At 32.6% G+C, this 20,295-nt stretch overlaps 2 protein-coding genes and 2 long non-coding RNA genes across 5 annotated transcripts; 3 read left to right on the top strand and 1 right to left on the bottom strand.

Annotated features, from left to right (window-relative positions):
• Positions 1–673: 673 nt before the first annotated feature.
• Positions 674–2,013, bottom strand: LOC111211633. Its single transcript, XM_048748940.1, has 6 exons — positions 2,003–2,013; positions 1,718–1,844; positions 1,440–1,639; positions 1,233–1,356; positions 927–1,142; positions 674–844 (listed from the first exon to the last, which is right to left on the bottom strand). The coding sequence occupies exons 1-6, from the start codon at positions 2,011–2,013 to the stop codon at positions 674–676; spliced, it is 849 nt and encodes a 282-aa protein (XP_048604897.1).
• Positions 2,014–3,077: 1,064 nt separating this feature from the next.
• Positions 3,078–7,689, top strand: LOC125581641. 2 transcript variants are annotated; one of them, XR_007319295.1, is made up of 11 exons: positions 3,078–3,635; positions 4,024–4,975; positions 5,053–5,090; positions 5,279–5,368; positions 5,565–5,642; positions 5,720–5,769; positions 5,853–5,987; positions 6,074–6,846; positions 6,959–7,034; positions 7,130–7,234; positions 7,327–7,689. It is a non-coding gene; the product is annotated as an uncharacterized LOC125581641 (long non-coding RNA). The 2 variants fall into 2 exon arrangements; XR_007319294.1 differs by having other exon boundaries at positions 3,080–3,635; positions 6,959–7,234.
• Positions 7,690–8,723: 1,034 nt separating this feature from the next.
• LOC125581640 lies at positions 8,724–10,253 on the top strand. The gene is made up of 2 exons (XR_007319293.1): positions 8,724–9,401; positions 10,067–10,253. It is a non-coding gene; the product is annotated as an uncharacterized LOC125581640 (long non-coding RNA).
• A 7,629-nt stretch (positions 10,254–17,882) lies between these two features.
• On the top strand, positions 17,883–19,430 carry LOC125581638. Its single transcript, XM_048747434.1, has 3 exons — positions 17,883–18,461; positions 18,555–18,580; positions 18,963–19,430. The coding sequence occupies exons 1-3, from the start codon at positions 18,395–18,397 to the stop codon at positions 19,224–19,226; spliced, it is 357 nt and encodes a 118-aa protein (XP_048603391.1). The 5' UTR covers positions 17,883–18,394; the 3' UTR covers positions 19,227–19,430.
• Positions 19,431–20,295: the final 865 nt, after the last annotated feature.

The raw sequence follows: 20,295 nt of genomic DNA, 5'->3' as shown, positions 1-20,295 counted from the left end.
GTTAGGGTTGCTTTATATGATCGTGGGTTAGCTTTCAGAAAATAAATTTAAAACACCTTGCGTTTAAATTAACTTGCTTACGATGTGAATCATATAAGTCGATATATTTGTATTAATTTGAAAAGATAGATACAATATTTATCCACTTATGTTTGATTAATTTTCATATTTTTTATTTGAATCAATCTCATAAATATAAAAATAACTAAACTTGTATATTTATGTTCTAATAATACACCGCCCATAATTGAAATGGAATAAATTAGAACAATACAAAACTTGTAATATATTATTGGAAATTATAAATATTGGGGTTTAATTTTTTTTATTATTAATTTATTATTATTAATTTATTATTATTAATTTATTATTTTTATTTTTATTTTAATTATTATGTTATTAAGGTTTAACTATAAACGTTAGTTTAGACTTTAGTCTTACAATATTTTTAGAGTTTTTAAGCAGACATAAAAAGACGTAAATAACACTGCATTGGTAATCAAAGTTCAAATAAAACCAAACACTTGCAAAGAACAAACTTACTGGAAACTGAAAACAACAAACTTACTGGAAACAGACAACGACAAACATAAATCATAATGAAAACATAGAAACAGAAAACGACAAACACAAAGCACAATTCCACACTTCCTTAGCCACTTTTGTTCGAGTTTCACTGCTGCTTGAGACCTTTTTCTTTTTTCACAAACACTCTGGTGCAATGTTTCTTTGATGACGAAGTGAGTTCAGTTGGGTCGTTGGTTATGGCAATTTCATTGCGTTTAGATGATGGCGTTGTTACAGAGTCCTCGTTGACTTCACTTCCCATCAGTAGAAATGAACCCTACAATATAAACTCAATTATCAAATAGTTGCGGTCCTTAAATTAAAATTAAAATTTTATATATGAATAAGACAAAAAATACCTGTTCACCACTATAATTTGTAGTTTCAGTTTCAGATGGAGTACCCGATTCTGTGACACCACCAGTCAATAGCATACTTAGTTCACTCCATACTTTACTAACCTTAAAACTCCCACTTTTGCTTGTATGATTGTCTTTCTCAATGAAAACTCCAAACATGAAAGTTTTACCAACCAAAGAAGTAATAGCTTCAGGAAATGAATCAATATCTTCTAGCTGTATAATGAATGTAGAGTTACATAATAAATTACTTGCATCTGTAAAATAAATGTAGTTATAATTAATAGTTTATGAAATAGAGTATACCTCATCAAATGAACCATCGAGAAGGTTGAGAGCAGTCTCAGGCACAATTCCTTGTGCAGTCCAGTCCAATAACATGAGGGTAGCTTCTCCAGTACCATCCTTAACCTTCACATGAATCTTGAACCTACATAATATAATAAACATAATCAAATTAAGTATGCAAATTTTTTGACTATTCATAAAATGTGTTTTGTAAAGTAAACTTACTTTGGGGAGACATCTGTAACTTTATGGTTGCAACCTTCACACCACCAAACATGAGATTTAGTCTCTTTTCCGTTGACTGTTTTCACTGAAGTTGAAAACGGAAGAACCTTTTTTCCCAGGCAAGCATTGCATCCGAAAAAGTACCATCCCCAATCCTTATCAATTGCATAGATTGTGCTAATGATTCTGCATTGCCCAATCTACATTTATAATATATACAAATTAGTGTTTGACAAATAAATCACTACTATAACATATATTGAATCGATAAATATAACCTGAGATGATGCAAGAAGCTCTCCAATGTCTTTCTGAGGGAAAAGCAACCACTTATCACGTCTTAATTCCTTCTCAATTTTATCTTTTTCAGATTGAAATTTTGTCAAAGCATTGGACGGTTCAACCCTGTAAAAACATAAATTAACATAGATTCGTCATAATATTCCTTGAGCTTTATCTAATTTATTAATCTGTTATCAAAACCTTTTCATAAACTCATCTGTCTCCTTTATTGGTGGGTTGAAAACGACCTGAGATGCATCAAACGCATTGGATATCTGAACCTGGTCTGCATATTATCAATAGTAATAAAAAATCAGTAACGCTCTTATTCAAGAAAAATAATAAACACTGTATTATTTTATATAAAAAGAAAATGATATGAGATTACTTCGATAGGTCCCGATTTTAGCAAAACGTATTAGGCATACAACAATTTCTTCTTCAGATTGTTGGCTGAAACTAGGGGTGTTCAATCCGGATATCGGTTCGGTTTCGGTTCGGTTTTTTCGGTTTTTCGGTATTTAGGTTAGTAAAATATAACTACCATTCTAAATCCATATTTACTTCGGTTCGGTTCGGTTTATATACCGTCGGTTTTCGGTTTATTCGGTTTTATACCAAAAAACATAATTCTTTATTTTAAGATCATATTATATGAATTTTAGAGTCTTGTTGTCAACACATTCATTTATTAAAAAAATATTATAAGTTTAAATAAAAGAACAAAAATAAAAAATGTTTCTATCATCTAATAAGATAATCAAATATATAATTAAAATCAAAGCTCAAAATTTTGATAATAAAAATAAAAAAATAAAAAATAAAACAGAAGCACGAAGCACAAAAATAAGTTATTATATTCTTTCATATTTAACGTTAATCAAAGTAATGTTTCTTCTATTAAACACGAAACCCTATTCGTTTATAGATAATAAAAAAATTTGTGAAGAATTTCCACTAATTGTTATCATCAAATTTATAATCTTTATTTCAATTTATTCAATCCTAAATTAAAGCAAAAAGATCAAAAGAAGACTAAGAAAATAAGAAGCATGTTTGCGATGAATTGTTATTTAATTATAGTTCAAGTGTTTTACAAATCAGGACTATTTTATTACTGTAAAAAATATGGTAATAGTTATTAGCAAAAAAATTAACTTATGATTTTCATACGTTGTTATAAAATATATACATATTTACATGTTTCTATTTTTTGATCGGTTTTATTCGGTTTATTCGGTTTTATCGGTTATATACCGAACCATATCCAAATCCTACGGTTTTTTAAAAATCATATCCATTCGGTTTGTATGGTATATACCAAATCCAAACCATATTATCTATTTCGGTTCGGTTCGGTTCGGTACGGTTCGGTTTTGCCATATTGAACAACCCTAGCTGAAACTGTGTATTGCTTCAGCAAACTTTCCCCAAAGGCAGCAAGGTATCTTTTGATCACTGTTGAAAACATATATTAATAGCTTAAAAAATATATGATATAAGAAATACATAAATTAATATATTACTTGATGTCTCTCAAGCTGAACTCGATTTTTTTTCTTTCTTTACCGTGACACTGCACAGTTTCCAGATCTCCCAACTCAAACACTTGTCCAATTACATCTGATATTGTACACATCATATGTAAGATTCGTAAAACACTTTAGAAAAATATAGAAGTAAAAATTTGTATGAATGTATTAAACTAACCAATTAAGTTGGTTGTATCAAGTTTTCCACTTTGAATGCTTTCAAAGTCAACCAAACTAAGGAACATTTTTTCCTCTTGCAGTGTTGAAGGAGTAATGTCAGTGGTGGGAATGAAGACAATCTTGTATTGGTGATTTGTAGTCTTGTAACTACCGCCATTATTAGTCACCAAGAAATTGTCAATGTTTCTCCAAGCACCAACAGGTACTTTTTTCTCCAAACGATCAAAGTATGTCTTCTTACATGATGCATGAATCTTGTTACCCTTCAATATAATAAGAATAAACGGATTAGATAAAAATTTAAAATATAGATGTATTTAGGAATCATTTGTTTCCGCAACAATAAATAAGAGAACATGATTTAGAAAGGTGTTTGCCATTTAGATGTAGTTACGAATAGTGAGAACAAAATAACAGAAAGAATCATAAGAAAGTTTAGAGACGTACATATGCATCAGAGAAAACGATTTCCAAGGTTTCTCCTGAAAGAGGTGTGAACTGCTTCCAAGTATGAAGGACCTTAACTTGTAGACGCCAGGAAGTTCTGTACGGACGAACTTGATTGACAAAGCTGAGTTCCATAATTGCAGTGCAGTTTCTGTAAAGATTGAAGGTGTGGTGGAGTTATGCGTAGACTGCAATATTTATAAGTGCAGTTTCTGTAAAGATGGAAGGTGTGGAGATTTTTCCGGAAATATAGTAGTGGTGATGTTACGTGATTAAAGGAATAAAATACTCAGAAAAGTATTTATGTTCTATCTTTTCAGAAATCATGGGGTTTTTTATTTAATTATTATTTAGGAAATTGTAGTGTTTGTATTTATAATCTGGGTTATAATATTTTCGTATAATGATGTGGAAAATTCACTGAATCATATGGTGACGTAAAGAACTTGAGCAATTTCACATTTTTTTAATTATATTGTATTAAAAAAGTTTGACGTAAAGAACTTGACAAATTTCACATTTTTTAATTTTTTTTTAAATTTTATGAACTTGAGCAATTTCACAATGCAAGGAAAAACAGCTTTTTTTTTGTTATTTCTGCTTATTTGGTAGTAGAAAATCGTGGAAATATAGTGGGTAAGAAACCAACCACGTTCTTTTTATAAAAATGAAAAAGGCAATTAGAAAAAAAAACTGTTTTTTAAACGGACATCACTGTGTGATATATTTGAATTGTATAATACGATACAATTATGTAAAAGTTGGTTTTTTAAAAAAGGAAGGTCCAGTGGCAAAAAAAGTAATATTCCAGGTATGGGTAGGGGTAAAAGATAGGAATGATCCTGAATTAATAATATTGATATGCTGAGTCCTAAAGCTATCCACGTAGGATTAAAAAATCCACCAATAATATAGTGACATCTCAGCAACATTTCAGTCAACTTTTGCCTTTACGTCAATCTTGAACATCATTGATCTATCTCTTTATCTTCTTCTCTACAATCTCAGCTGTTTCTCATACTTAGAGAGCGGCTCAAAGGCTCAGCAAAACTTCTTCAGGTCCAGATCTTAGCGAGATTCCGATTCTTACCGCCGGTAATTTCATCTCTTATTCAATTTTGGTTTTGAATTAAAGAATCTACTTAGATTGTTTCAATTGTAATCTGTTGCAGGGATCAGAAAATCTGAGAGCGAGAATCGACTCTCTGAGGTAATATTTTATCAAAATTGATCTGATTGGAGAATGGATTTGGTCGTGATGATGAGAATGTTTGGATTTGAATTTGAATTTGCATTCAGCTTTACTGAGTGTATAATTGAACATTAGGAGTTGTTTTTGTATTGGTTTTATTGATAGTATGATTTTGCTGATGATTATGGTTTGTTGTTCTCTTCCAGACAGATGTTGGTGCTTTATATTCTCAGCTCAAAGAGCTCCAGAAGAAGAATGCGGACATGGAGGAGCGTGACAAAATGTTGTACTCAAAGGTACTTCCTTTTCTTTGCAGGAAAACAGATCATGTATCTTTTTCTTTTGTATAAAATGTATTGATGATTTTTTTTTTTTGTCTATGGGCTTCAGAGTTACAGTTTCAAGCTTTTTTTGTTTGTCATCTTTATCCATTCCGCGTTTAGTTTGTGTGGTAAGGTCTTGACATATGTTCTTGTGGGATGGATATAACAGGAACAAAACACAGTGCCATCTCTGAGAAAAGCTCTCAAGGAAATTGCAATGGAGAAAGATGTTGCTGTTGTTTCACGAGTAGGGATTACTCATATTTTAGCTTTAGAATGTAAAACATAACCTACCCTTGATTGCATATTGATTGGTGTTTCAAGTTAGGAATTTGAAGAAACGTGTCAAGGAGGCAGAGGATGAACAATATCGTGTATGCAGATAGCCTTTATGTTTTCCGATATCAAGTTTCTTTTTCCCTGTTTACTGAACTTACTACTTACTCATTGCTGATAGGGTGAGGAAGATGCAGCATCTCTCAGAGCAGAGCTTAACTTGATACAACAGCAAACAATGGGTACTTCGTTTGTTGGAGTTTCCCCGGACCAAGTTTTGGAGAAGGAGATGGCCAAACTAAAATTAGAATTACAGGTTTGAGTGCATTTAAGCTCTCAAACCAAACATCTATGGCTTTTCTTTTTCTCTAATCTATCTTCTTCTTTACTTCTTCAAATCAGGGAATCCCCAAACCTTGACATATTTCCCCTCAATATTCATCACTGCCGGTGTCTTCTTCAAAAAGCTACGAATTTGAGGAAGACAAATCATTGTATCATGTCGCAACCTCTCTCTTGCGTAAGAATCTCTATCAATCCGTTAATTATATTCCAGTATTTTCATACTTTTATCATTTTCTCATTGATCCTATTTTGTTGTTTGGCCTGAGAAACTATGCGCAGTTGAATTGTTCAATATATTGTTGTTGGAATAGTTGCATATTTGGAACTCACTATAACTCTTAAGCATAAAAAGATGACCGCAAACATGAAGTCCATCATCTAATCGTGCAACAACCATCAGATTCAACCATTAAAGAATCAGTTTGATTTACTATAAGAAAACAGTCTTTAGGTGTCACGATCTCTTACCTTTATTATTGCTGCCATCATGTTTTGTTTCTCATGAAATGACTTCTTTATCTAGATCAAAAGCATTCTCAACATCAGTGTCTTTTTGACTAAAATATTAAAGTCTTTGCTTAATGATCTAGAGCAGGTTTTGGACAAATATAACACTTCCCATTGTTCACTTTGTCTAAGGTGAATTGGCAAGGATGGACCTAAGACTCACGGTTCATAGATTGAGAGCTAAGAAACAGAGGGGTAACCCATTGACACCAGAAGAAACTGATTTACTCCTTTCAGCTTTGGGTTTCTCTTAGTTATGTCTCAGTTTACTCTACTGAATCTTTTTCTCTTGATGTACCATTATTAGTTGGTGGCCTTCCAAGGTAGATATCCCTTAGTGATACTGCTTTTTCCATATATGTGTTATTTGTTAATATATATAGATATTACTCATCTCAGCTTTGGGTTGCTTTTCATTGTTTTTCTTATTAATAGGGACGTGTTGTGGAGATATAGGGTCCTGATGTATTAGAAAAGAAAAAAAAACGGGCTGAAGCATTGAAACAAGGAGGTTATTGTAGTTTTTTTAACTCTTCGTACTGAACCCTATTCGATTTGAAAGGCCTTGACTCCTCACTTGCTAAGATAATCAGTGTAATAAATCAGAGAAATGACGTCTATTAGAGCCTGATTGGTGCAAACAGGCCCTTGGTCCTCTGGACACTTCAGTCCGCAGTTGTTCAGTTGGTGTTATTGGTGGTGACAGTGTAGGTAATGTGATTCATATGAGATGAATAAATCGATGATTTTGGTCCGACTTCTATATTTTCTCTCATCACGGTTTTATGTGATTTTTCCTACAGGAGAACTTGAGGATGAGATGGGTGATGCTCATATGGCTATCCAAACCAAGTTGATGAGCCAAGCTTTCCATAAACTGAGCCACTCTTTGTCGTTATGGCAAAAACTTATCATCTTTATAAATCAAGTATAGAACCGCTCCCAACAAACACCAAATAAGGATCGGTAATTGGGGGGTTTGGCACTGTTTGCGGGCTCCACCGACACGTGGCGGCCCGCAATTGGCTCATTTTTAATTTTTTTTTTTAAGAAAACAAAAAAAAAAAAACTTAAGGATCGCTTATGCGATAATCATGGTCTAAGTATCCAAAACTTGGTAACAAACTTTCAGTATGTTATTGCCTTTAATAAATTGGGCTTTAATCTTTTGTTGCCTCCTAAGTTTTCAACAAATAATGATTATGAAAAGTATTAAGATTTGTCTATATATCGCCCATATGTTTGTGTTTGATATTGTATACTTGTGTTCTACCGGGAAACAAGTTGCTGTAAAGATAAAAAAACAATGTTTGGCCACTGTTTTAAATAATGTTTATTTTAAGCACTATATTTGGCCACAATAACGGGAAGCAAGTTGCTGTAAAGTTGCTAATAAATAATGTTTTGAAATTTAAATTTTGCCCCGGATAAAAACAATTTCTAGATCCACCCGTTTATTCATAGTTTGATATTGATATATTGCTAGCATGGTCACTTATTATGACATGTTTGGCCAAGAAAATATTAGGACTGTTTTCGTCTGTTTCTCCCATTTGGTCTATGATTTTATGGGATATATAGTTTAATTCTTGTGTTTATCAAAGAAACGTTCCAAGCACTATATTTTGGTCCATTGCATATTCTTCGATTCGAGAAATATTTTCGCTTTTTGGTTTTATAGCTATTCCCCTTCCAAATCAGTACAGATTTATGCAAAATTATACTTCTCGACTTTAAGACATCTCACGCACATAATCCAAATAAATCACCCCAAGAAAAAAAATTCTAAAACTCAGTGACGTGATTCTCTCTTAATAAAAATTAAAAGCAATTAGCATTCAAAGTTATCCACATAGAATTAAAATAACCGACTATATATTTTTAGTCAGCATTGTAATTGCATTTTAATAACATTAGAGGTTCCATATCTTTCAAAACAAAAAACCAAAGTTTGATATTTAGACTATTTTTTGGAAACAAAACAACAAAGTTTAACTAACATAAAAATATGTCTTAAATGGAAGACTTTTTAAAAAAAAATCATTATGTCAAAATAAAATTAAAATAAGTTTCTCAAAAAAGTAAGTTAAAATCAGAATAAAATGACTAAGAAAAAGTACATACAAGAAATTAATTTAATATCTAGGTTAGTGGTTTGAAATTAACATATATTATTTTAATTAAATATTAAAATATAATAAAATTCCATTGTTTAGTAAAATATTAGAAAAAATATCCAAATCATTTAAAACAAAATGGAAATAAATTCTAAAGAATCAAAATTAAAAACTATTCAAAAGGTACTAAATTGATATTTAGAATGACATTATGTAAATCAACATACAAATTTAACTACCACGAAGAAACAAATTAAATCTTAAAAGTTATAAAATTCTAAAAATCATATCTGCCAATAGGGGTGTCAAAATGGGTCATAACCCATGGGTTGACCCAACCTAAATTGACCCATTAACCCAAATGAACTGTTTATTTTTGATCCAATGGGTTAATGGATAAATAGGTTAATGGGTTAATAGGTTAATAGGTTAACAAGTTAATGGGTTAACAAGTTAATGAGTTAACAGGTTAAATAGTTTTATTGGGTTGGGTCAACTCTGACCCATTTAATTTTTAATTAAGAAAACCCAAAAAAACAAAAAAAAACTCACGTATCTCTCTCTCTCGCCATCTCTCTCTTTCGCCGTCTCTCATCTCACCATGAAAGGAGCTTGAAGCTCTCATCCCGCCGTCTCTCTCTCTCTCTCTCGCCGCCTCTCATCTCGTTGTCTCTATCTCTCGCCGTCTCTCTCCCACCGTCTCTCTCTCTCGCCGTCTCTCTCTCTCCGTCTCGCTCACGCCGTCTCTCTCGCTCGAGCTTGTATGTGTTCGCTTTTGCTTGGGTTTATGATTGTGTTCGTTTTTGCTTGGGTTCGATCTATAGATTCACTTGGGTTTCTGTTGGATGGTTCTTTATCTCAATCTCCGATCCAATCCTCTTTTCTGCAATTGGATTTCCACAATTACTACATCACATCCCAATCCAATTCTCTTTTCTGCTTATGTATTTAGAATGTTAGTCTGATTGTGTCAAGTTTTGGAGATTTTCATGATCTGGGGTCTTCAAGCTAATTTTGATTTGTTTAATCCTCTTGAAGCTAATCGTGTAGACATAGTTAAAGACTGAACATCTTATGAATATAAAACCAGACTAGTAAGTGAACATTATTTAGTAGTCTACATATTGGTTATGTATCTATATCAATGTGGTGATGCTTAGTGATGATGAATTAATTAGCTTTGTTCTTCTCAGTTCTCAATGTTTTTATTTGATTTGAAATGATAACAAGTCGTTTGCTTAACTATAATTCTTGATATTATTTGTTTGACTAAAGGCTATATAATTCTTGATATTTCTCATACTAAAGTAGATTGATTAAAAAATTACTAAGTTACAAATCATATCCTTAACTAAAATCGTGTTGTGTGTATTAGTTATGTTCGAAAAGTAGGAACATCTAATGGTGTTGTGTGTTGTTCTTTCAGGTACAAACTAGGAACGTCTAATGGCGCAGAACCAAACTTATATTCTCCCTGTATGGAAAAATATGTTCCAGAAACTGCTCTCTTGTTGTTTTATGGTACTTGTTTAGATGATTTCGTTGATGCTTTCAGATTCTCGGTAGTATATTTTGTGACTGGTTCTGATAAAAGGAGTTCTTAGTACTTGATCTCTGCTTACTTATTGAGTTATAGCAAACGTGATTTTAACTTAAAAGTGATTCATTATGGGTTGATGGGTCAACCATTAACCCATATGACCCATTTAATTTAATGGATCATGGGTCAACCCAACCCATTTAATGGGTTGGGTTGACCCATGATCCATTAACAGTCAACCCATTTGGGTTATGGGTTGGGTTGACCCATTTTGACACACCTATCTGCCAATATAAAATAGAAATCAGCATAAATTTACTTTTTATTAAAAATTATAAGATGAAAAGTTATGAATTTAATTAGTTATCTATAGCTTTTGCTTACGCTCAGTAAGTCGCATTACAAAGACTTTTTAATTGCTACCTCCAGTCTATCAATATACTGTTAGATTTGTTCATCGTTTATTTATAATGTTTGAAAATATAAGTTTGTGTAAAAATAAGTTTAGGTTAGAGAATTACCAGTTGGTTCATTTTGAGAAGTCTTTAAAATTTTTGAAAAATTTCTAATTTGCTTCTCGCTATTCCAAATCCATCTTAAGTTGTTTAATAACTAATTTAAGAATAATGGAAATATGTTTCAACACTAAGATACAAACAATCTTGCATGGTTATAAATTTTTTTAGCCAATACAATATATCTGCATATCTATAATTTGTTTTATTTATGACATAAATAATTCATATCCAATCTAAAACTAAATAAGGTTGATGTAAATTCTGAACTGAACTTTTTCAAATCACAATACTAAAAGCAGCATATTCTGAAAATCTAGGCTGCCACGTCACTAAAAATAATCCTCCAACCAGAACATTTCTTTTTGCCATGTCAGATGGGCTTGACTCTAATATGTTACGTTTGGGCCTCCGTTGCTTAATTTTATTTGCATGGGCTTCGTTTAGTAAAATCCTCTGATAACAATCGTTCTTCCTGCCAAGTCATATTACTCTGTCCATATGCGGCCCAATTAACACAAGTAAAGAAACCCTATCGATTATCTTCTTTTGACTTCATCTTCTCCGTTTCTTCTTCATTCAATCTCCGTTAATGAACCTCAACTGTTATCCATGTTCTTCAATAACCTCCTAAGGAATTCCTTCCACCTCCTCTCGAAAAAACGAAAAAGAAAATCCCTTTCCTAGACCTTATGGCCAGATGGTGAGTCAAAGGTCTTAATCGCCGAGAGAGACGGTTTAGTCGGCGAGCTAATGAAATCAATTAGCAGAGACTCCGATTCGAGCTTAATCGAAGCGACGCTGTCCTGCTTGATCGCGATCAGCTCACCGAGGCGCGTGAAACTCAATCTAATCCGAGAGAAGCTCATCAAGGATCTTACGAAGCTGTTAACGGATCCAACGACGGCCAGCGTTTCGGTGACGGAGAAATCTTTGAAGCTTCTCGAGAGTTTAGCATCCACAAAGGAAGGCAGATCGGAAATCTGCGGAGGAAACGGCGAGTGTTTGAAGACGGTGGTTAAGAAGCTGATGAAAGTATCGACGGCGGCGACGGAGCACGCCGTGACGGTGTTTTGGAGCGTCTCTTATCTTTTCAAAGAAGAGAAGGCGCTTGAAGCGGTTACGAGTACTAACGGCGTTACGAAGATTCTGTTACTATATATGAGTACTAGAACTGTAAGATTTTTTCTACTTGATGCTTTTTACCGTTTTGAGTTCTTGGTTTCAAGATTCATAAAATAACCGAAGCTATATGTTTTTTTGGTTCCCTTCTCTCTCTTTTGTTGTTTAGAATTCATGTAGTACACATATATTGCTGATGATGACACAATGTTTCGTTTGGATTTTTTTTCACCCAGGTTTGGTGCAGAAGGATGTTTTAACCATCTAGGCGTTTTGAATGTTCAAGGTATAAGTTTCAGTTATGTGTACAAAATTGTAATTTTCTTTTCAGCTGAATGATTGCATAGATAATGGTAATACTGTCCTAAGTTGTTAATGTAGTGATTTCATGCTCTCTTTACAGGGATGATGATACTTGGAAAGCTTGACTTAATGTTGATAACTCTATGCTCCACAACTACTACTGTTTTTACAATCTTTGATAGTTTTCACAAGCAAAAATTGTCTAGGCTTATGCACATATTCTCGAAATTGTAGTTCTAATGCTAAAGTAACACATTTATATCATTATGATTACGAATTGAGAGCTGCTCTTCACTTTCTCTAAGGTGAGAAAAAAAACAAAGGATTTTTAGTGGAGCACCAAAAGTTTTAATGTCTTTTAGTTTCCCATAAAATAATTAACTATGCTGCCATTGAAAGTAGTAATTTAGACTAATCTTTGGAGACTAAATATAACAATTTATCTAATAGAAAAAAAACATATGAATATTAAAGTTTCGATTTTTGTCTATTAATGTTAGAACCAATACAAAATCACTGGCAAAAAAACAAGAAAAATCAACTTGATTAAAATATTAATTCCATGAAAAAATTGAAAGACAATGGAAATCATGTAAATATTTCAACTAACAGAACAAGATGATGTCTTAAAAATAAAATTAATATCAATATAATGCGTATATAAATTATTATAAGAAGTAACTTGAAGGAGATGAACATTTTTTAGATACTATAAAAAATTATATCATTTAAAAAAAACAATCATAGAACAAAAGTGATAATAACAATAACTAAACAGTGAGTACATAACTGAACATATAAAAAGGACTAGAAAAACATATAAATAGAAAAAATAACTGAAGACATAAATAACTAACAAACTTAATATAATTAAAACATATAGAAAAAATGACTGAGAACATATAAATGGAAAATACATATAACACAAGAACCAAACCAAAAATGAATGAATGTTTTTTTATAATAGGTCCACATTCGAACAACCAACTATTTAAGATAAAATATATATATTTTCACAAAACTATCGAACATCAAAGAGCGAAAAAATTATTTTGGTACGAAACGTTAGTCTTAAAATATATAATGATAAAAACCACATTAACTAACTATATATTATAAATTAATCAACACAATGCATGCAAATTAATACTCGCCATAACATTTTTAACAATATTTTACTTTAACAATTCCATAATAATTATTTGAAGCTTCAAATGATAATTAACAAAAAAAAATACATAAACATCATACCACATATAAAGTCAACAAATATTAACGACTGAGAACAAGAAAATAACATCAAACTAATTTATTATACTCATTTGTAAATTTCATGAATTATAAATCTATTGTATAGTGTCAAAAATGTGTAGTACAAAATAAAAAAGTTAAACAAGTCATACTCCGAATTTATTAAAAATAAAACAAAATAATGACAATTATTTAACATATAAAAATTTATAAAATACAAACTTAAACAAACATCTTTCTTAATGAAAAATGATAAATTTAAAAATTTAAAAATATAATTATAATTTTATGATTGTAAATTGTTAGTTATGAATTTCAATTACCATTTCAAAGTAAAAATGAACAAGTTTAATCCAATTTAATAATATTATAGGGAAAAATCCGGGCGTAGCCCGGAAAACCTTCTAGTATTATTAACCTTAGCGATTCAAACTCAAACCAATGTTTTAAAAATCCAAGCCAGAACCTAATTTGATTACTGCTAAAAATATTGATGGGAAAGAGATCATTACATGATCATAAATTTTGGGGAAAATGAAGAAAACAAAACCCTGATAGAAATCTAATTATGTTATTGTTAACTCTGGTATTAACAATAATATATTCTGAATATGATAGCATGAATATCTATGTATATAAAGAAGAGATTGTTTCTCTCCTGTGAGGACACGTTGGATGACAGAGTGGAAATAGGAGCTCTATGGTGTAGACACGTCAGATACAATAGTCATCGTCTTCGACTCTTCGAGATCTCTTCTCAAACTTACTTCGGTTAACAAATCGTCACCTTCGTTACACATCTCCAACATCACCCATCTTCCTCCATTATTGCGCTCTAAAATTAAGGAACTTAAAGTATTCAATTCTCTTCAACTTCTCCCCTCTCCCAAACTAGCTATATAAATCAATCATCATCGACCATGAGATTGATTCTTTACATTGGTTTGATTGGATCTCCATTTGATGTCGAGACAGAACCAGAGTTATAGAGATTCGTTTCAGCTTCTTCCCAACGATTTATACCAAGCGGTGGAACTACGATTATAAAAGGTAAGCTTTCCTACTATCACAACTATCTCTCACTCTCTCTAAACAAGACAGTTAACTTATATGCAGAAAATGGCTAACGCAGTGATCTTCTTTTCCAATCTTAAGACCGAACGATGCTCCTCCACCGTTCAAGTCCGGTACCGATTCTGGGAGGCCAGAAACGTCTCGGCGCGCCCAGAACGCATGGGAGTCGATATGTTGCTGCTTGATTCCCAGGTATGTTCTGTTCCTCCGCTGTAGTTTGTTTTGTTCCTCCACTGGAGTTCATAACTAGATTGTTTTTTTTACAGTACCGGCAGCGTTCTACAGCAGAAGACGTCATTCTAGATATCAGTCGCGAGTTTGAGTTTGTGGAACAAAGGTAAATATCCCTAAAGCTCTAAGTAGTATGCCTAAGATATTTGATCCCTACTCGAGTTATATCGGAGACGGCAGATGGTGAACGGATGTTTTGCATTTCTGTGTTTTTTTTTGAAAAAAATCATCTCACCAATCTTTCCCTGTAAATTCGAGAGTTTCATCTGTGGTGATAATCATGGATTTTAGATTAATTGGGTTCTCATTTACAAGCATATGCGTCATTTATTCCATTCCAAGAGACGTGTACTCTATTTATTATCTTCGTTTGGTGATTTTAATCTTAAAGTTCTGTTTCAGATTTGATGATTGATACATTCAGTAAAAAAAAAAATTTAGTTTGAATAGTTTATCTTCAAGTTAGTTAGTGCTTTCAACTGTTATTTACAGTTTGAAGTCAAGGGAGTCTCTAAACTTTTTATTCATACGCTTTCTGCAGCAAAAGCTCCTGCAGCGCTTCCACCATCTAGATATGTGTTTTGTATTTTTAGGTCATGGGTTTTCTGCAAGTACTCCTCTACACAACAGCATCACGAATTGAGGGTTAGTCTCCTTTTTTAGGTGTACTTGAGAAATTAGAGAACCGACCGGTTAGTGAAGAAGCTTAAAGTCTAACACAAAACAATAAATTTGATTTCTGCAGTGTAATCTCAAGACGAGGTTGATGGTTCTGAATTGAGTTTTTCCATGAGCATCTTATATTTCGCACAAGGCATGAAAGTTTATGTTTTCACGAACATCTTAATTACTCAGCTTTGTATAAGATATTGAAAACATTATCTGTAATTTGGTCCTCTGTGATTCCTTGAACCAACCTATTGGTTTTCGTTCAACTTCTGTCTTTTCCTGAGCTAAAACCTTATTTTGGCATTTTTTTCAGATTTATAGGAACTTCTGCCCGGAACATGGAAAACCTTGACAGTACACCGAGGCTGAAAGCTAGCTTCAATTTGTAGAAAGAACGCTGGGGTAGAAACATCTGTCTCCCATTGCACCAACTACATTCGGTGAGAATACACCTTTCCCTGCAGAATTTTCCTTTTCCTTTTGTGAACAAAGCCCTCAAGAAAAAGAAAAAAAATACACAATGGAATCCATTGGTTTGATTCACTTTCGTACAAAATTTCTCTATTCTCTGTAGATTTGAAGGTTCTTTTTTTTGGTTTAGCAAAGAAACTGATCGTAGCTTTGTTTTGGTTCCTTGACAGGGATACGACGGTTGATGCTTTAAACACCTTCGTCTGCAAAACTGGTACCGGGAAACATGTTCCCAGAGCTCTATTTATCGTTCTCGAGCCCACTGTTGCGGTTATGGTGCGTTGAAGTTTTGAGCTAGAGATCTCCATTTTTTCTTTCATAACTCGAAGTCGCCATTGCTCTTTTTGCAGGTCCACCTAACGAATCTAGAACATATTAATGAGAACCACATGCATTAAGGAACATAAGGAATTGGTAACGAGGAATCTGGCGAGCCCACCAGCAGCACGAAGAAAGGAGCAAAATGTGGTGGCGACGGAATCAGAGCAGATACACGTGTCACACATGATGTGTGATCTGTTTGGATGATGTCGATGTAAACATCATTAGGATTCTGGTGGGATGCAAGTGAGTGTTAGTAAAGGAGAAAATTTTAGGGCTTAAATATTTGGTATCATGGAGTTTTGATATTCTTCCGTTTTCTTTCGGATTAACGAGAAAATCTTTTTCAACTCTTATTAGTTAGTGACAAACACTCGAGTTGCTATTTCTTTGTGGTAATTATTTTCTACTGTCTAGGACCTAGCTTCAGTTTGGTCTTTCATATTTTTTATCTGTATTCTTATAACCTTATAGAAAGGTTGGTGATATTATTTTTAACTTTGGGATCAATATATATACGTTTGCCTTTCTTATATAGTGTTCTAAATTTATAAATCCTCTCATAAACAAAAAAAAATCCATGCAGACATAATCACTAGATTCGTATTATACATAAACTAAACAATGATTTGATGAAGTAATAAAAACTATGAACTAGAAAATTTACGTGGAGAATTTCTAGATTCGTGTACTATAATTTTTACATGAACCATTTTCACATTTAAAAATCCATGCAGACATAATCACTAGGTGTTTCATGCAGACATAATCATCTTATAATTATTTATTAATACATATATTTTCAAATTTTAAATATAACATCGAATTATTTATATATGACAAACAAAATAAATTATTGAAAACAGTGAATATTCAATTTTATAATATGAAATCATATTATAAAAATATCCAAAAGCTAAATCTCATGTATATGTCTAATTATATCGTATTATAATATTTAAATAAAAACCCGCGTAGTGCGGACACAAATCTAGAATTCAAGTAACCTTTTAAGACTTCATTATAACATAAATACCAAAACAAACAACAACAATTGTTTATAATCGAAATTCCTAACATTTTCGCGAAGAAATATAATAACTTTGACACATGGTTCCTCTAAATTAAAACCTCATTCTTCAGTATTTTATAAACACTCGCAGAAAATCGTATTAGAAAACTCGATCTCATTTTCTTTTGATCGAATCCGATTGATTTATGTATTTTATAGTATTATAAAACTGAAAATTATAAAAGCTTACAATTCAGGATTAAAGCAGCAAAAATACTAAGAATTCAATTACTTTTAGTTTTATAGTTGAAATTTGGTATATGCAACATAATCATACTCACACACAACTTAACATAAGAGAAAACTGCGAAATTGCCAAAATACTACATTCATAATACCACTTTTCATGTTTACACTAACCATTTTTCCCATCGTTTTTAAAGAGGGAAAAAAAACATTTATAACATTAGGGTTAATTAATTTAGACTTAGGGTTTAGAGTTGAGGGGTAGGATAGAGTTTTTGGAATGTAAAATTTAGGATTCTAATAAATAAATAAATAAATACTTAAAATTATATAAAAATAGTTTCAAAAGAATTTTCAATTTTCAAAAAGAAATTTTGAAAATAATTAAAAAAAAAAAATTATAAAAAAGTTCGAATTTGAAAAAGCGTAATTCGAAAACATTAAAAAATAATTCATTTAAATAACTATTTATTATATATAGAGAGAAAATGGTATAAGAATCTTTTGTCTTTTAATGAATAAGATATTTTGAAAATGTCTTTTTATGAGTGGTAAACATAGATAATAGTACCAACAAAGTGGTAAACATGAAAATTCCCCAAAAAAAATTTGCACAAAATTATATATATTTTTAAATCCGGTCTATCAAATCCCGCGCGAAGCGCGGACCGACCCTAGTCTAATTATATAAAATACAGTTTTCTATCCTCTTAGTCATGCCACATGGAATTCCATGTCATAAACTCGGAGGCTGAGAGCGCGACATCTGTCCCGTTGGTAAAAACTCACCGTTTCATGTAAGGTGTGGGCTGGTGCGTTTCCGTTTCTTATGATTTAGTGGGCCTTATTTTAACTACCCTGGTTCAACCCAAAGACAGCAAGATTTTTAGGGTTCTCTGTTCTTCTTCGACAATTAAATGAATTAATGAAGATTCTTTTTGACAAAAAAAAAAACCAAGAGTCTTCTTCTTCGATCTCTGATACAACTATAGAGTTTCGATGTCTTCAATCCACGTTAAGACTCGCTCTGTGAATCTTCGATCTGGCGTTCTGTCTTCTCTTCAGAGTAACGAAAACTTTTTCTCCTAATTGATTCATCCCCTTCTGAATCGATGGATGATCAACTCTTCTGAACATCGATCCTTTTTTCGATTTGAAGTCAGGCGATGTTCTTCAACCATGGCGGTGAGATTTCTCAGATTCTGGGAAGCCAGAAACATCGGGAGCTGATGGGCGTGTATATGCTCTTACTGGATTCAAAGTTATTTCTTTAAAAAACTCATGTTCATATTGTTCTTGAATTCATGTTCATCGTTAGGTTAGGCTACTCTGGCGTGTAATCTCAACATTATCAAGGTTTTGAATTTAGATATTTGTTAGGTGTTTCTGTTCGTAAACTCATGTTAATAGTGTTCTTAAACTTTCATTTTAATTAAGACCAGTCTGTTTTTTAAATCATGTTCATATTGTTCTTAAACTAAACTCATGTTCAAAGTGTTCTTAACTCATGTTCATATTAATATATAAATTGTTTGTTGATTATGCTTCCTTTCTTAATGTGTTTCAGGCGACCCTCATGCTGGCCACTGTGAATGTTAACAGGCTAGCAACTTACATGCCTTATCTCAAGGCGGGTAATCAGAACTTCCGGCTTTCCTACTCCTCCCTGTTGATTAGATTCAGTGATGCTAACTCTTTGGATGAAATAACCGAACCGGCTTCACCCACACCTGAAGAAAGTTTCAAGTTACGTAATCACACGAGATGCTTGGTCCTGCCAACTCACACTCAACTCCCAAGTATTCTTCCTATAATCTGTTCATCTATATAGCAAGATAAAATATTTAATATTCATTATCACACACATTGTTTGTGAGCTAACTGCGGTTAAAACTACTGTGAGTGACTCACCCCATGACAAGAACCGGGTGATGGCAACCATTAAAATGGATAAGTATTTTACTATTTCAGATTAAGCCCTTCAACTTTGCATATCTGATTTCTTACTTTTTTTTTGTAATAGTATATATTAAGCACTTTTGATATCTGTTTTCCAGTATCAGTGATGTTTCCGTGACGTTGAGTTTATTCGACTCACAATCTATTAAGTTTCACCAAGCTTGAGGCCGACGTGGTGATCCACGAGCGGTTGTTGCAACCAGCATTCATCCAAAAATTGTGGGAGTTATTTACTTATTCTTTATGTTTTAACGGTCTGCTATCGTATATATGCTGCTTAACACACTCACCACATCTTCACTTTTCAGGTCGTTTGTTTCTCAATGCCACATCATGGACACACATCTATTTCAACAAGGAGACTAATGTTGGGGAAAGATATTTATACAAGTAAGAACTTTGTTGATTATTAAATGTACGCTTCACATTGACTATGTTATATAACTTATTAAACACTAAACCTGTCGGGTTACTGTCCATTTATGTAGGCTGTTCTATAGCGACACTGGGCATGCAACAGCAGCTCCACTGCTGAGGGGCTATGCCAAGGTCGAGCCTCTGACTATAGCTGAGCTCAATGAATTCAGTGACAAGAATGAAGAAGAGCTCAGGTAGTACAACTAGCTTTAACATACTATAATTTCCATTTTCAGCACTCTGTATGTGATTCTGATATTCCAATAATGTAGGATATTTATTTTATCTGTATCGGCATGATCACCGGCATCAAGATAGACAAAGGGTTGTGCTACGTTTCTTGCTCCAACTGTACCAGGAAGCTTCAACGCACTGTCTCAGCCTTTACATGTGTTCACTGCAACAATACTAATGCTGTTGGTGTCCTTCGGTATGTATAATTCCGTAGTATGTTGTTACTTTACATTCATTTGGTATCACGTGTAGGTCTTGACTTTTATAAACGTTCACTGTCTTATACGTGT

This window comes from Brassica napus, chromosome C2, assembly GCF_020379485.1.
Source record: "Brassica napus cultivar Da-Ae chromosome C2, Da-Ae, whole genome shotgun sequence".
NCBI lineage: Eukaryota > Viridiplantae > Streptophyta > Magnoliopsida > Brassicales > Brassicaceae > Brassica > Brassica napus.
The sequence above is the reverse complement of the archived record's forward strand: the minus strand, read 5'-3'. Positions and strand labels throughout refer to the sequence as shown.